At 62.6% G+C, this 16,014-nt stretch overlaps 1 protein-coding gene across 11 annotated transcripts in view; it reads left to right on the top strand.

The window, feature by feature from the left end:
* The window catches only part of EPS15L1 (epidermal growth factor receptor pathway substrate 15 like 1), a 70,178-nt gene that overhangs the window by 48,077 nt on the left and 6,087 nt on the right, over positions 1 to 16,014 (top strand). For 5 of the 11 annotated variants that reach the window (XM_051835710.3, XM_051835712.3, XM_089316476.1 and 2 more), the window contains 4 exons: positions 1,219 to 1,279; positions 2,065 to 2,147; positions 6,739 to 6,871; positions 8,722 to 8,769. In XM_051835710.3, the coding sequence (XP_051691670.2) occupies positions 1,219 to 1,279; positions 2,065 to 2,147; positions 6,739 to 6,871; positions 8,722 to 8,769 (325 nt within the window). Of the gene's footprint in view, positions 1 to 1,218; positions 1,280 to 2,064; positions 2,148 to 6,738; positions 6,872 to 8,080; positions 8,129 to 8,721; positions 8,770 to 16,014 lie in introns of all 11 variants that reach the window. The other 6 variants (XM_051835711.3, XM_051835715.3, XM_089316478.1 and 3 more) reach the window with 3 other exon arrangements.

Consider the following 16,014-nt stretch of genomic DNA (forward strand, 5'->3'; position numbering starts at 1 on the left):
GTCCTCGGGTGCTGCTCTGTGTCTTGCAATCTGAGTGAACCGCTGCATCCCCAGGCTTCCTGGCATCATGGTCATCTTCACCACCACGGACTCGCCTGGGTCTCTATATTTGAAGGATGTCTTTTCTAACCAGTGTATCATGGGGGCTTGCTTTAAAAAGCTTGGTTTGTTTATTTGAAAGGCAGAGAGAGAGAGAGATCTTCCATCTGCTGGTTCACTCCCCAACATGGCCACAAAGCTTGGGCCTGGGTCAAGCAAAGCTGGGAGCCAGGGACTCCATCCAGGTCTCCCACAGAGTGGTAGGGGCCAAGCACTTGGGCCATCACCTGCTGCCTCCCAGGCGCATTAGCAGGGAGCTGGATCAGAAGCGGAGCAGCAGGGACTCAGATACAGGATGCCACAATGCTGGCCCCTCATGTTAACATTTAAGTATTGATATGTTTGGATTTTTAAAAATGTGCTTATTTGAAAGGCAGAGGGATGGGGGAGAAAGAGAGAGACCTCCCATCTTGTGGGTCACTTCCCAAATGCCTGCAACAGCCAGGGCTGAACCAGGCCAAAGCCAGGAGCCCTGAACTCCGTCCGAGTCTCCCACGTGGGCCAGCACTTCTGCCTTCCCCGAGTGTGTATTAATGGGAAGGCAGGATTGGGAGTGGAGCCAGTGCTGAACCTGGGCACTCTGATAGGGGGTTGGAAGCCCAAGCAACATCGTAACCACCGGGCCCAACTGCCGTGCACACAGGGTCAGGTTTTGTTTTTTGTTTTTAATATTATTTGTTTTTATTTGAAAGGCAGAGGCACAGAGAGAGAGAAAGAGAGATCAATCTTCCATCTGATGGTTCACTCCCCCAAATAGCCACAATGGCCAGAGCTGGGCCGATCCAAAGCCAGGAGCTGCTTCCGGGTCTCCCATGTGGGTGCAGGGGCCCAAGGACTTGGGCCATCTTCCACTGCTTTCCCAGGCCATTAACAGGGAGCTGGGTCAGAAGTGGAGCAGCCGGATTCGAACTGGCGCCCATATGGGATGCTGGTACTGCAGGCGGCGGCTTTACCCGCTCCCCACTGCGCCAGCCCGTTTGTTTCTTTATTTGGTCTTTGGTGCGGTTTGTCGGCACCGTGGATGGGCTCAGGCGGGCTGGCTGGGCCTGGACGTGACTGACCGCGGGGTGGTGGACCTGACGAGCCGCTTCTCAGCCTCTCCCCTCTCCCCCCACGCAGCTCGACCCCTTTGAGTCCAGCGATCCCTTCTCGTCCTCCAGTGTCTCCTCGAAAGGCTCAGGTGAGACCCCGCCCAGCCCCCCCCCCCCCCCCCCCGTCCTCGGGCAGGGCAGCCTGCCCGGTGAGTGCCTTCGTTTCCAAAATCCACGCCTCCTCGGCCTTTACGCCCTCCGCGGCAGCCTCCGGGGCCTTGCCTGGGGCCGCCAGGCCCGAGCGTGTCCCCCAGGCCCGAGCGTGTCCCCCTGCCGCCCCCCACTCAGGCAAGAGCCAGCCTTTGCAGCAAGGGCGTCTGGCCCAGGAGTTCCGTGGTGACCCGGCGTGGTCAGTTGCTGTTTGCTGACTCCTCCCGGGTTTCTTTCCCAAGTCTGACCGTGGGTGCCAGCTCGTGCTGCGGCTGCCGTGTCCAAGGGAGGTCCCCCACACTCGGCTCGCCAGCGCCCCTGGACCCCCCTTCTTTTGGGCACAGGTCCCGCTGGTCCCACTGCCTTGCCCAGCAGCAGGTGTGTGCTGGGTGACGTGGGCAGGGGTCCCATCCCTCCTGGCCCCACGGGGAAAGCTCGGGAAGAACCCAGCCAGAGGCTGCCTCCCCACGAGACTCGCTGTCAGGGGCTCTTGCCTCCTGGCCCAGGGACACAGCAGGCTCCTCCCACCCCCCCGTCGGGGCACTGTCGCTCCCCTGAGGACTGGCACCCCGTGACACTGGCCCTTGGAGCTAGCTGTCACGGGGAGACTGTCTTGCCAAGCTGAGGCCCTGGCCCCCCACAGCCTTCCTGAGTCCCCAGCCAGGGCCCGGCAGGCGAGTCTGTTGCAGGCACACCGTGACTCGGCTTGTTGCACCTGTTGCAGATCCCTTTGGAACCCTGGACCCCTTCGGGAGCGGGGCTTTCAGCAGCGCTGAGGGCTTTGCTGACTTCAGCCAGATGTCCAAGGTAAAGCGGCCGCGTGCCACGCCCGCCGGTGTCTGCGTCCTCTTGTGTGGGCCAGTGGTGCAGTGTTAGCGTCACCTGTGTATTTCCCCGGCGCCTCTCTGGGTGCACGCTCCCTGCAGGGGCTCGGAGGCCTCACGGCCGGGGGCACGGCCAGCCCTGCTCCCACTGGTGTGCTGACAAAGCCATCTGTGCTGTGGTCGCTGGAAACCCTGTGGCCTATGGGCTGACGCGTTTGGAGAAGGCTGAGCGAGGGTCTGGAGCCGTCGGTGGGTCAGGACTGGTGAGGGGCTGGGCCGTGGGGGCTTCACCAAGGAATAGACGTGCCGGCGAGCGGTGCGCTCATCCAGCAGGCAAGACTGCCCGCTGAGCCAGCAGCAGGCACAAGCCTGCTGGGAGGGCCCGAGGGGCCGCGTGCTCAGAGCGTGAGGGCGCCGCAGCGGGAAGCCAGCCGGTGGACAGCACCCCAGGTGCATGGGTGCAGGAACAGCATGCCAGAAGGAGCGCGGGACAGCTGGGCATGGGAGGAGAGGAGATGCGGTGTGCTGTGCGCGGTCAGGGTTGTAACGATGCGCTCGCTCCTCTGATAAGACTCCAGGGAAGCAGACGGCGAGCCTGACTCGGCCTCTGGTGCCTGCCCTTGGCACCAGCACCTGCTCTGTGCCTTCTCGGCGACCCCCAGGGAGGTAGAGTCCCCCGGTTGGGACCACTGACACAGGGGCCCTGTGTGGCATGGGCAGCACCCGGCTGGGGGACACCCACCACCCTGTGGTGGTGAGGGCCTGGGGTGGAGCTTCACCCAAGCAGCCAGGCGCATCTGTGGCCGTGGGATGTGGCTGCTTCTCAGAGTCACAAAGGGAGAGCTGCTGATCGACTCCCTAAATGGCCACAACAGCTAGGGCTGGCCCAGGCAGAAGCCGGGAGCCAGGAGCTCCATCCGGGTCTCTCCCATGGGTGGCAGGGGCCCGAGACCATCATCCACTGCCTCCCAGGCGCGGTCCTGATGCAACGCAGGTGCCGGGTGAATAGCAGATGCAGCACACGACAAAGTCAATGGTCAGCACAGGTGCAGTCGCTGCCCTTTGGGTCCCTTCCACCTGATGCGGGGCTGACGGGTACCGCGTGTGCGAGCCAAGACGACAGGCGCGGGGCGTCTCCCTGCCGCTGGGGCCGCACAGCACCAGGGCGTCCCGTGTGCCTCCGCCAGTGTGCTGGGGACTTGTGGTCGGCTGTGGTGGCTGTGTGTGGTGATGGTGGCACATGGTTTCCGAGAAGCACCTGAGCTGTTGGGTGTTCAGGGAAGCAGGGTGGCAAACCCAGCGCTGGGACTCCCGCTGCCTGCTTGTGGCTGGTGCGGACGCTCCCCCGGGGCGGGAAGCTGGCTCCTGAAATCAGCGCTCTTGCCACACGGTGGCAGCAGCGGCCCAGGAAGGTGGCCGCTCACCTGCTCCTGCTGTCGCCCGAAGGGTGAAGCTCCAGACCCCTGTGAGTAGGGGCAGCAGTGGCCGGAGCAAGGGTGGGGGGCTGCCTTCCCTGGGCGAGGAGCCTGCTTTTAGAGGCGTCTGTCCCGATGTCAGGTGTCGCAGTGGCCGCTGTGGGTGGCCAGCCTGGAGTGACTCAGCCCCACTCCCTCCCCAGGCCCATCGGGTCCCAGCCGCCTTTGGGGCACCCCTTCCCTGTTTTCCACGGCTGTGCTTCCTGCTCTCTGGGGGGCACCCCCATGGGCGCGGGAGCTCGGGAGCAGTCCCAGCTCCTGCTGGTGGCCCGGCCCCCCGTGTGGCTGCACACGGCTGAGACCCAGGCACCTTAAGGTGCTGTTTTTCCCTTTTGGTTACCTTTCTGTTTTTCAAGAACAACATCGAGGGTATAAATAAAATGCCAAAGGAAATGAAAGTAAAGTGGCAAGAAGGTGTTTGTCTTTCTTTTTTTTTTGGTTTTCTCTCTGCGTATTTTTGTGAAAACAGCACCAGCGGTTCCCCTCTGAGCAGGGTGGGGCAGCGATGCCCGCGGGAGCCCTGGCTCCTCCCCTCCTTGTGCTCGGCCTTGGGTCCCCACCTGCACCCAGAAGATTCTTGTAGACGCTTTGTAGCCTGAGTGACATCAGCTTGCGTTCAAAATGAGCCCCCTCCCCACTGGATTCTCAGGGAGGACGTTTGGACACAGACCAGAGTAAGCTCGGCTGTGTTGCTGCCCCCCGAAACAGCCTGGGAGTGGAGAAGTGGGGAACCTGCACCCAGCTCGGAGCTGCTTTGGGGCGGCGGTGCTGCCTGTCATTTTCCAGCACACTTCTGAGCACACACACACACACACACACACACCCTCCCAGCGCTGAAACCTTTTCTCTAAAAATAGCAGCCTTCCTTGCGGCCGTCTGATAGGAAAGAGCCCAGTCCCAGAGGAGACTTCTCGGGAAACTTTGAGATCAGGGAAGTCGGGATTCGGAAATGACGTCGTCGTGACGGCGTGGTGGCCAGGGGAGCCAGGGAGCCGGCTGGCTCAGGGCCGGGGCTGCCTGGCCGAGGTGTCCCCGGCCAGCTCTGCTTGCCTCCCGCCAGCACGGTCCTCACCCCCAGCAAGGACCGGGTCACCTCCTGCCCGCCTGGGGCAGGGCTGGGGGACGGAAGTCACCGGAAAGGAATCAGCGTCCTGCCTCCCCGTCGCCCCTTCCCCAAGCAGCAGAGCCTGACCGGCCTAGGCCACTGTGACCCTCAGCCGGGGCGCCCCCATGCGGCCGCCGTTAGGTCCGGAAGGTGTCCGGAGCGCGCCCGCCTCCTCGGCCCGACGCGGGCCCCCTTCATCCGCGAGGGAGGGGCCCGAGCCTGGATGCCAGACACCCCACGTAGCGCCCCGCCGTGCACGTCTCCGTGATGAAGTCTGAGAACTGAGGCTTCGGGAGGGCTCGCCGTGGCTCACAATAGAACAATCATAACAATGGGCTGTAATAAGAGTTATTTAAAACTTATGAAGTGTTATTTCTAGAACTTTCCATGAGACGTGTTCCGACCGCGATTGGCCCCGGGTAGGGGAAACGGTGGGATGCAGCAGGTGACGGAGCCGACTTTGTCCCTGCTCCAGTGGAACGCGGAGCCTGATGCCTCACCCCAGGAGTGAGGGCCTGACGTCTCCCAGATGAGAACCTGAGGCCCGGGGCGGGGCCGGGATTCCAGGCCCCACCTCTGCAGCCTGGTGGAGCCTCCCCTTGGATCGGTGGTCTCGGCAGGGAAATGAGCGTGGGGGTTCCAGATCCTCCTCCCCGCCAGGAGCCAAGCCATCTTCTGTCCCCCAGGACCCCTCTGTCGGCTCTGTCACTTGCCTGTGTCCATGGGTGTCTCCCACGGCTCTGAGCTTGGCCTCTGACCTGCAAGTCCCCAGGAGCCCCAGCCCCGGGCCCACCACGACCCTCTGTGTGACCCAGGCAGGCCGCCTTGCCGCTCCGTGCCTCAGTTTCCAAATGGGCCACTGGGAGGACAGAGTGGGAAGTTCAGTGCAGAGGGCTTAGTGGGGTTGGCTCTGTGGGTGTGGGGGGCCTGGGCACCGGCAGGGTTGGTGCCCCTTAGAGCTGTACCTGCTGCCCCACTCCATCCTGCACAAGGCAGCTGCGGCCGTATGACCACACGTGAGAGGCGGGGGGACAGCCAGGGCCCTGTCCCCTGATGCTGGCGTCCGTGGACTCGGGCCCTCCTCCTGGACCCCGACGGCCATGCATTGGGCCCTTGCTGGGCCCCTGGAGGAAGGCGTCATTTTTACTGGCTCCCACCAGCTCCTTTGTTTCTGCCAGCAGTGGGTCTCTGCTAGCTTCTGTGTTTCAGTAGGAACTATGCTGTTTCTACATTCGTGAACGCAGTTATGTTCCGTCATATCCCTGGACGTTCCGTCTCTGTTCCAGTTAACAGAGCCCTCGGCCTCTCGGCAAGAGGGCTCCGGCCAGTGTCAGAGGGAGGGGCAGGACCCCTGTGTGTGTAGGGGCTGAGTCAGCAGCACTTGGCGGTGCAAGGGGTTCTGGGAAGGAGAGGAGTTGTTGTGAGACGATGGGTTGACCTCCGGCAAGAGATGGGGGCAGTGCTGGGGCCCTGTGTGCCTTGGACAGAGCCTGGAGTGGACCGTTCAGTGCCCCAGCCATCCGTCCGTTGTGGCTCTTTGTTTAAACCTGGGCTGTTGCGACTTGGCCTTGAGACAGTGGATGCCATGAGGGTAGTAGGAGCAGTGGGGAAAGTGGCTGCACCGACAGCCCGAGGTTGGGGGTGCGGTGGCCTGGGCGTGCGAGGGGTCCCTGTGGCCAGGGACAGAGGGCTTGGTGCCATCCACCCCAGCACCTGTTGCTAACTGAGGGCAGTGATGCCTAGGCCGGTGTGCTGGTTGGTGGGGCCTGTGTGCCAAGTCCAGGAGCCAGGATGTCGTCCTGTCACGCAAGCCGCTGTCTGCTGCTCTGTTTGGCGGCTCGCTTTTCCCAGGCCAGAGGGCAGAGCACAGTGGTGGGTGGGGGGCTCGAGAGAGACCCCCGCGCCTGCGGAGAGCCGAGCCGTGGTGCTTGGTGGACGTGGTCACTTTCGTTTTAATGACTGTTTTTGCCTCTCTTTCGTGTCCTCTCTTACAGCCCCCAACTTCTGGCCCTTTCACCTCCTCCCTGGGAGGGGCAGCATTCCCAGATGACCCCTTTAAAAGTAAACAGGACACTCCTGCTCTGCCTCCGAAGAAGCCTGCTCCGCCACGGCCTAAGCCGCCCAGCGGTCAGTACGCTTTCCTCTCTCGCGGCCGCCGCCCGCCGGGGCAGCCCGGTGTGGGGGCCCTGGGGACGAGGGCTCCGTGATCAGCAGCCCAGAGCAGAGCAGGCGCCGTGGGGCCTGCGCGCAGAGCGCGGGGTGTGTGTGTGGGTGTGTGTGTTGGGGGGGGGGTGCGGGCCTCTTGGCTGGGCCTTTGCGCCCTCCTGTGGCCAGGGGAGCTGCCTGTGGCCCCCGCCCACATGCACTGTGTGGGTCAGGGACACCCTGGACGAGCCAGGGACCCGTAGCCCCTGGCTGTGCCAGTCTCCTCCCTGCCCCTCCCCCTCGTTCGCGCTTGCTCCCCGGTTGAGTCAGGGAGAGCCTGTCTAATCTCTCCCCAGCTGACTCAGGGCTTGGGGTGCGGGCTGGGGCATGGGGCCGGCTTCCTTGGCTGCCTACAGACCCCACCTGTTCCCCACGGCTGCGGCTAGCCTCCATCTTGCTCCCAGGAGAGGACTTGTGGTGCCCCTCGGAGGGATTTGAGCCCCCTTGAGTCGTGCATGGGGTGTCTGTTGTGTGGTGGAGCTGGGCCAACCAACGGACACCAGGGCCGACAGCTGCTCTTGGAGTGGCAGTGGGCTCACTGCGCCGTCCTGCTCCCTTGATCCAGCCCCTGGTTGTGTGGTTTGTCAGCACCCTGGCCTTAGCCTCCTGCCCTCTTGTCTGGGCCACGCCTTCCCTGCACTGACCCCATTGTGGGTGGCCTCTCGGCCCCGCCTCCTAGACCTATCCGTTAGCTGCCCACCTTGCTCCCTGAACTTGGCCCTCCCTTTGAATCTGCCCTGGGTGGGGAGGGGGCTCCGATTCCAGGCTGTGCCGTCTTTGCAGCCCCCCATGCAGACCCAGCGCTGCTCGCCTAACCTGCTGGTTCCCCGGGATTGTGATCCTGGCCAGGCTTCCTGCACGCAGCCCGCCCGCCAGTAGAGAAACCCAGGGCACGTTCTCTTGGAAACACCGCCCCTCCCTGCTGTCAGCGGGGCTCTGCAGGGCTTGCTCGCGGGAGGCCCGGGACCCCGCTGCCTCGCAGCCCCGTCAGCGGATGGCCCAGGGGGATTTACAGCAGCTGCTCTGTGAACTGGGGCAGCAGCAGATGGGTGAAGAGACAATGATGCCTGTGAGCCACACATCAAAGGCAGAGAAACCAAGCCCATGGCAGGCTGCTTGCACTTTCCACAGGGGCGGTGGCTCAGAGGCGGCTGTGACAGGGTCCCAGCGGGGTGACAGGTGGGAGCCATTATGCGTGTGCGTGCATCCGTCCACGGCCCGCACGCACCCACTGGACACACGTGCATGCAACACACGCGTGCCAGCATTCTCCCACGCACACGGTACCTGCACACGCACATGATTGCAGATGGCACTAACCCAGCTGCACACATGAACATGTGTGCACACCCTCGGAGCACCTGTGCGCAGGCGTGCACAGGTCCGCGTGGCAGTGCACCTGCCCAAAGACTGTGCCTCCTGGAACACACACACACTCACACACCCCACTTCGAAGTACTGGTGCAGCCTTCATCTTGCCGGTCCCCAGTGATACCCGTGACAGACAGGGCAGGCAGCCCGATGGCCATCGCAGGAAGCGGGCAGGGGGGCGAGGCTGTGCAGGCCGTTCAAGGTCACGCAGCAGGGCCAGGCCCTGACCCGGTGACTTGCCCCCACCCCGCGAGCCCCGTCTGTGCTTCCCCCCACACACCCCACAGTGAGAATGAAGCCGCAAGGCCGTGGTGGGGGCCTGAGCAGCCTCTTGGTCTGTGCGTGAGTGCAGGTGGCGTGCGCGGGGGCTGAGCCATCTCTCCTTTGGTTCTTTCACCCAGAAGCCGTGGCTGAGCAGAGAAACATGGCGCTGTACTCGGTGCTGGGGGGTAGGTGCTGCCGTGTGAGCTGCCAGCATGGTTCCCGCCATGGCCACTGTGCACACTGACCTCTAACACCCTGAGAACTGCAGAGCCCCAGCGGTGGCCTTGTCATGCGTCGCGTCTGTTGGCGGCAGCGGGTGGGGGGAGCATGTGGCTCTCGGAGGGGTCGCAGAGGAACTTGGGCACCCTGCGCTGGTTCTTGGGAGTGGGTGCACCATCCCCTGCCTGCCTGCCGCCCCTTACCTCCAGAAGCAGCTCCAGACACGGTAGCTGGCGGTCAGCAGGTGGACGGAGACCTGCCCAGGAATCGGTCAGGCCCGTGAGGCGCGTCTCTTGCTCCTTCAGGTGGGAAGCAGCCGAGCCACCTCTGAATTCGTTCCCTCGTGTGGCATGGAGCCTCACTTTTGGTGACGTGGGAGATCCCCTGCTCTGGGAGCCCACGTGCTCACACTCGGTCACTAACGGGCTGTTCTGGATGCCGGGGGAGGGTCGGGCTGGCCTGGCTGAGCGGGAAGGAAAGCAGAGTGGACACCTTGCTCCCGGGGAGCCCCGGTGGCCCCGCGGCGAGACCAGCTGGCAGACACCGGGCTGCATTGACAAGTTTCTCTTACAATGCCGTGTGTGGCGCTGTCCCTGTAAGCCTTGGAGGTGAAGGGGAAGGATGAGCCGTGCCTGGGCTCACCGATGCCTCCTGCCCCCCCGCCCAGGCTCCTCCGTCCCAGAGGCCCCGGGTGTCTCTGTAGCCCCGCCACCAGCTCTCTGCACCAGGGAGTGGCCCCACGGCACAAGGCACGGCAGGAGCATCTGAGGCTGCTCCCTCTGATTCTGGGGTGCGGGGCCCGCCAGGGCCCCAGTGCAGACTCCCCATGGGGCCCCAGGCACGTAGCTGAGTTGCACCAGGCCTCCGTTTCCCTGCCTGACCAGATCAGCTCAAGCCTAGCAAGTGGGTGCAGGTCAGGCAGGTGGCATGGCAATGGGCGTGTGTGTGCGCATGTGTGTGCACGTGTGTTTGACCCGCATCCCCACAGGTCCACCCCGCGGGCCCGGGACACGAGCCCCCCCTTCCATAGGATGTCGGCTGGCGTCGGGGTCCCATGGGGTCGTCGCTGCACAGGAGCAGGTGCAGGTTTGGGTCTGAGTCACGAGCAGATCCGGGTGCTCGCTCTCGTGTCCTAGAAGCTGCAGTTTTCAGTCGGTGGGAACTGCTTCTGCTCTGGCTTGTTGACTGCCCACTGAGGTCTGATGGACAGAAAGGGTGGAGGCTCCCGTTGTGAGCAGACGAGGGCCCTCAGAACATTCTGGAAGAATGGCAATCAGTGAGCGGGTGACTTGGGTGCAGAAGCTTAGAGACCTACGTAAAGGTTCGTGGAAAATGCATAGTATGAAAAGCTGCGTGAATTTCAAAGACGTTTTTGCCCCAGACTAAAGCTCTCTGGCCCTGGGGGCGCTTGGGCAGGGCCCTCCGTCCCAGCCAGGCTGCGACCACGGTGGGGTCGCCCTGTGGGGTGCACAGAGCTCGGTGTCCGCAGGCACGAGGCGGTGTGCCTGGAGGGCTTTTTCTAGAAAGGTCTCTCAAGGTATTAAATAACCAGCAGGTGTCTGTTTGGGACCCGAGAGAAGCCGGTTTCTTTCAGGCAGATGCAAAGCAGGCCCGCAGGCGGCCTCCGAAACCTGTCAGTTGGAGCCCACACTGGCGCACGCCTCCCCCAGGTAAACAGTGGCGTATTTTCTGCAACGGGCCCGAGATGGAAATCAGTCAGGGCTCACCGCCGAGGAGTTTCTAGGTAAAAGTTGTTGATTTGCAAAGAGAGAAACAGATTTTTTTTTCAAGTGCAGGAAACGGCTGTGTGGGTGTCAGTGATTGGGCCTGGGGCCCCGCTGTGATAGTAGGAGCCTGCGACCCGGCCCCACCCTGCCGCTTCCTGCCGGCGCAGCCCTGCCTTGCGGTTCCTGCAGCGCCCGAGTGGCCCCAGCTAACCAGCCGGTAACCTTTAACCTCTGCCTAATGACAGTGATCATTTTATTCTGCTAACAACTTTTCACCTCCCGATTCTGGTGTCTCACCACCCACTGCACGATCGATCCGGACGGCACGGGATGCCTCCGAGCCAGCGTCCTGTCCTGTCCCATGCCAGCAGCCCTCTCAGAGCAGAGAGAACACCTATTGCCCCCTCGCATCCCAGTCCCCTCGAGTCGCCGAGGTCTCTTGCTGCTGCGGGCATCGTGCTGGCCAGGTCATAGAGGAAGCCCCGGGTTCCTAAATGACGCCAACTCCCTCGTGCGCCTGGCTGCTGTCCCCTACCCCACAGCCCGCCCCGAAGCTCGAGGCTGAGGTCGAAACCGGGGTTCTCTCTCGATGACCTGTCCCCCAGTGTTTGCCCACTGCAGCCCTGAAACCTCCTGTTTGCTGTGTAAGACCCACGTTTAAAATGGCATCGCCCCTCAGGCCGTGCGGTTAGCACCTCAGCCCTGAACTTAACTACTTGAATTCCGTTCCCACGATGATCTCAGAGAGATAACTGGGTGGGTGTGTGCAGCCTGCCGGTGGGACAGGCGGCTCCTCCATCTCCAGGGCCTCGGGAGCCATGGAGGGGGACCCGCCTTCCCTGTCTGCTCCCTGTTGTCACGGCAGCAGGTGGCAGATGCTGCCCCAGGGCTGGGTGCCACCCGTGGAGCGCGCGTGTGGAAGGGCTGCTCTGCGGGGGGTGGGGGCGAGGCCACATCGCATGCACACACCCCCCCCCCCCACGCACACTCCAGTTTACGTTTCGCCCGCCTGCCAGCAGGTTGCTGCTCAGGCTGACTTCTGTTCTGGCAGATCAACCAAGTTTGAAAATAGAAGCATTTGCCTATCCAGGCACACACCCACCCTCCTCGTCCCCACCAGGGCAGATTGAGTGGGTGTCATGTGACTCAGTTGTCACCTGGAGTTCAGCGGGGTGCGAATGCCCAGGCTCAAGGCTCAGGCGAGGGTGGGTGCAGGCCCAGCGCTGCCCATCTCCCCTGAGCTGTGGACAGAGAGGGCCCAGGGCCCTGGGTCCACCTGCAGCCAGGTGAGGGGGCAGAGGAAGACCCCTCAGAAGGGACGCAGGCCCCTGCCTTGCTGGTGGGATGCACACAGCTGCCCAGCTCCCCTGCCTGGGTTCGTGTCCCTCCCCTACCATTGCCATCTGCACCGGTGCCTGCATGCAGTCTGCCACGTAGTCCCTGCTCCCCGTTGCACACGCTCCCGGCATGTGGGACCCTGGCCTTCCGTGCTCTGCAGGGCTGGCCTCCTGGCTGCACTGGCGTTCCCAAGGCTCGCAGCAGGTGCAGACCCGGGGCGCTTGTGGATAAGCAAGCCCCCCCCCAACTCAAGCAGATGGGGTCCCGAGCACCCATCACAAAGCCAGTTGGAGTCTGTGTTATGCCTGCCGCGGAGCCTGGCTCGTGACCTGAAAATCCATTTGTAAACCATGCCAACACCTGCTGCGCAGACAGGAGCCCCTTGTGGTGAGGCCATGTTTCTCACTTCCACTCGGCTCTTGTCTCCTGAGGTTCCCCCCAAGCTGCTCCCCTCGTGGCCCTTTCCACGGGGGCCACACCAGCCATCTCCATCTTGGTAGCCCAGCGTCCCTGGCAGGTGCAGGACAGTCACTGTTTGCTCACAACTAAACCTCATCCTGTTCCCTTCAACGCGCTCAGCCGATTTTTCTTGAAATCCGGTAAATATTTTCGGTGGAAAATCTCACCGCCGCGATCATGGGGATCTCAGATGTTTATCTCACAGGGGCCGTGCTGCGGGGCACGGCTTTGATCTGCAGGAGGGCGCGGGCAGGGCTGCGGGCTGCCTTGCAAGTCCATCGCCCGCCCTACATGTGTCGCCGGCCTGGGACTGGAGCCAGGGCTGGGGGGTGACGCTGGGATGTGCTGCAAACAGCTGGCTCTGCAGCGCGGGTCCCCATGCAGTGGTGCATTTTGGAAGCCATGCCCCGGGCAACCTGTTTTTGTTTTCCCTCTCCTGTCTCCGTCCTATGAAGCATTTTTGCTGGTGGTAAAGGCATCCTGTGGTGCTGGCCTGGACAGCTGTGCTGGCCTGGCGTCCCCTGCGCACTCGTGGGAGGTGTGACTCGAACAAGCCTGGCAGTTGTATGGGCGTCGTGCATGGTGTGGGCTGGAGACGGCTGCCGTGGGCATGCCCTGTTCGCAGGCTGCAGGGGGGTGACAGTGGCGTGGCTGTCCTGTCCAGGAGAAGTGGCCAGCGTGTGGCCGATGGCTGAGGTGGGCAGCTGCCCTGGCCACGGTTGTTTGTTTTGCATTTCTCTCTTATCTACAGAAGCTGTGTTTGCCAAGCCCAGCCCTGAGCTGTGTAAAGTGAACCCAGCAAGGGTTTTGAAGGGACATGCACACAACCGCCGTGTCCCGTGTGTGCGTGCGTGTTGAGATTATTTTTATGGGAACCCTGCATCACCCACAACCTGTGGCCCCCTCCCACGCAAAGAACTTGAAACGAGAGAAGTCTCCCTCCCCAGCGAGGTTGCCTGGTGCTCTCTCCCTGGAGTTCAAGTTTGCAGGCGATGCCTACTTGTGTTGCACTGGGGTTTTTTGTTTGTTTCTTTATTTTTAAATCCGATGCCCCCTGTTCTGTTTTGTTTGGTTTTGCCATATCCCGACCCTCGGGCTCCCTGCACGAAGAGTTTCCTAAAAAGCAAGACAGGAGGGTGCAGCACGTGGAGGCTTCGCTGGCTGCCGGCCGATCCTGGGCACCAGCGGCCTGGAAGAACTGCAGAGCGTTTAGGACAATTAACGAAATCTCTCCGCTAGGGTGGGGCCGGCCACCACGGCTTTTTTTTTTTTTCTTTTTTTTTTTAAGCAGCACACGCTGTGGTAAACCATTCGGTTCTTACTGTTTTCTGCTAAAGTCAGTCTTGTGTGCGGTTTCGGTGTACCGCTTGGGTAACTGTTGAAACTGCTGTGGTTTGAAAATAAGTCCTATTTTGCCTTCAATCTTGTATTCCTCTGGTCCTGTCGGTGAGCAGTGGGGAGGGGCGCAGGGGGGTGGCACAGCAGCACCCCCCACCCTCCCACCCAGGGGGCTCTTTAATCTCCTGGTCTGCATTCACTGGTCCCCGTGCTAATGCGACTGATATCCAGGAATGAGCTGGGAGGGACACGGGTACCAAAGCAGGTGGGTGCCAGGGGGCACGGGGTCTGGCCTCTTATCTGAAACACACCCCAGTAATAAGTAGCTCCCCTCGCTTATTTTGCTGGGAGCTTTGAACAAGCCAAACACTGCCACCCCCACCCCCCTGTGTGGTTGCTTTGGGGGACCCAAGGGCAGATGGAAGTCACTTCGGCACGTTCGAGATAAGCTGCACCTCAGAGGAGCCCGATTGAGGGAGCTAGCAGAAGTGGTTACATAAAAGCAGGAACTAGCCCCAGAATGTTGAGAGAGCACGGCTAAAAATAAGCGGGCGTGAGGAGTGGGGAGTTTGGGCGGAGCGCAGCCTCCCCCGACTGTCCCCCACCCCCACACACAGCCAGGGCTTGGGCTTCTCTGCACAGGACCCCCGATCCAGGCACCAGAGCTGACCCTGACCATGAACCCCGGCAGCCCTGCCCCTGGCTGGTCCCGTACCGCCCGTGCCCGAGCGTCTTTGTGAAAACAGACAACCGAGAAAAAGCCGTTTTTCTTTTTTCTTTTTTTTTTTTTTAACCCTCTCTGAAAACAAGAGGAGCAGTTCAGCGCCCTGGTTTCGTAGTAACAGTCGCAATCTCTAAAACGTTTGTGCGCGGCAGGGCCAGGCAGGGCCAGGCGCCCAGTACTTGGTGGGAGCTTGGTTCTCGTCTCTGATCATCATCGCTGCCCGACAGAGACCTCAGCAGGCTGCGTCCTGAACCACCCCTCCCCAAACACAGTGGAAAAACAAAAGTACCCTCGAGCAGGGGTGGCCAGTGTGGTGTGGCACCGTGTGCGTGGGGCAGGGAGGTGTGCGCAGATGTGTGATGGGATAAGGACATTCCCAGAAGCCAGAGGGCGGGGAGGGAGCTGTCCCCTAGGAGCGCTTGTCTTCCTGCTGGCACAGGTGCCAGTCAGCGTCACTCCCCCCCCCCCCGCCCCGGTTGTTCTTCCCTTCTGCCCCCCCCCCCCCCCTCCGCGTGTTGTTCCTTGGAAGCCAGTCGGGCTGGCGACCACTGGCTCCTCTGCGTGCAGGGCCAAGCCTTCACCAGGCTGATCCTGGGGCCTGCCGACAGGCCAGTGGGCGTGGACTCGGGAGGGGAGACCAACCCCCCCAACCAGGGGTGGGGGCAAGGGGCCAGCTGAGCTGGACAGCGGTGGACGGTGCAAGGGGGGAGTGGCTTTGGGAGGAGCTGGGCAGGGCCGCCCCGTGCCTGCCCTGTGCCTGCATGGGTTTTGGGGGCAGGACCTGAGCCATACCTGCATCCCCGCCCCCACACCCCAGGTTCTTGCATTTGGTCTGAGTCGCTGGCACTAGTAGGGTGGGCCCTGGTCACCTCGTGTGAGTTTGCTCCAGGCCGCCACACCGGGTGCTGCACAGCGCCCGCATTTGGGCTTGGGCTCTGCTTCGTGGGGGTTACATGGGGCAGGTGTGTGTGCAGAGAGAGAGAGAGAGGCTTAACAGCTGGGTGTGGCCAGGGCTGTGAAGGCAGTGGGCAGGGGTGGGTGGCCCAGTGGCCCCAGCGAGGGGGTATTTGAGCCCAGAGCTGTGTGGGATGGGCACTTGCTCGGGCAGCGGCAGGGATGTGCCGACTGAGGCTGGGGCGTCCTGTCAGGGCTGCGGGAACCCAGGAAAGACCTCAGCAGAGCCAGGGCCTCGCCTCCTGTGGGTTTGGCTGCCGGTGGCAGGGAGGGGGGGAGCAGGCAGCCAGCAGGGGAGGGGCTTCCAGGAACCCGGGAGAGCTTGAGGTGCTACCTGCCCACCTCTGCCCCCTGGAGTCCCTGGGGTGTCCCTGGCTGCCTGCAGCGCTCGGAAGACAGCTGGGGTTTATAGGGTGTCCGGCAGGCCTCACCCCACCCCTCCCAGCAGAAGTGCCAGCCCTTTCCTGCCCAGAGCAGGGCAGGGGAGGGGACAGGCTCCCCTCTGTCTCCTGGCCACGGCAGGTGGCCTTGGAACGAGCCAGGGAGGCCGTGTCCCTGGCCCAGATCACCCGGCTCTGCAGCCGGCCGCTGATGTGGGCTGAGCTTGAGGCAGGAGGAGCATTGTGGGTAGGAGGCAAGGACCAGGACTCGCCCCAGGGAGTCGGTGTCGC

The sequence above is a fragment of the Oryctolagus cuniculus genome, chromosome 16 (genome assembly GCF_051225735.1).
Source record: "Oryctolagus cuniculus isolate XC-2025 breed Fujian yellow rabbit chromosome 16, ASM5122573v1, whole genome shotgun sequence".
NCBI classification, from domain to species: Eukaryota; Metazoa; Chordata; class Mammalia; order Lagomorpha; family Leporidae; genus Oryctolagus; species Oryctolagus cuniculus.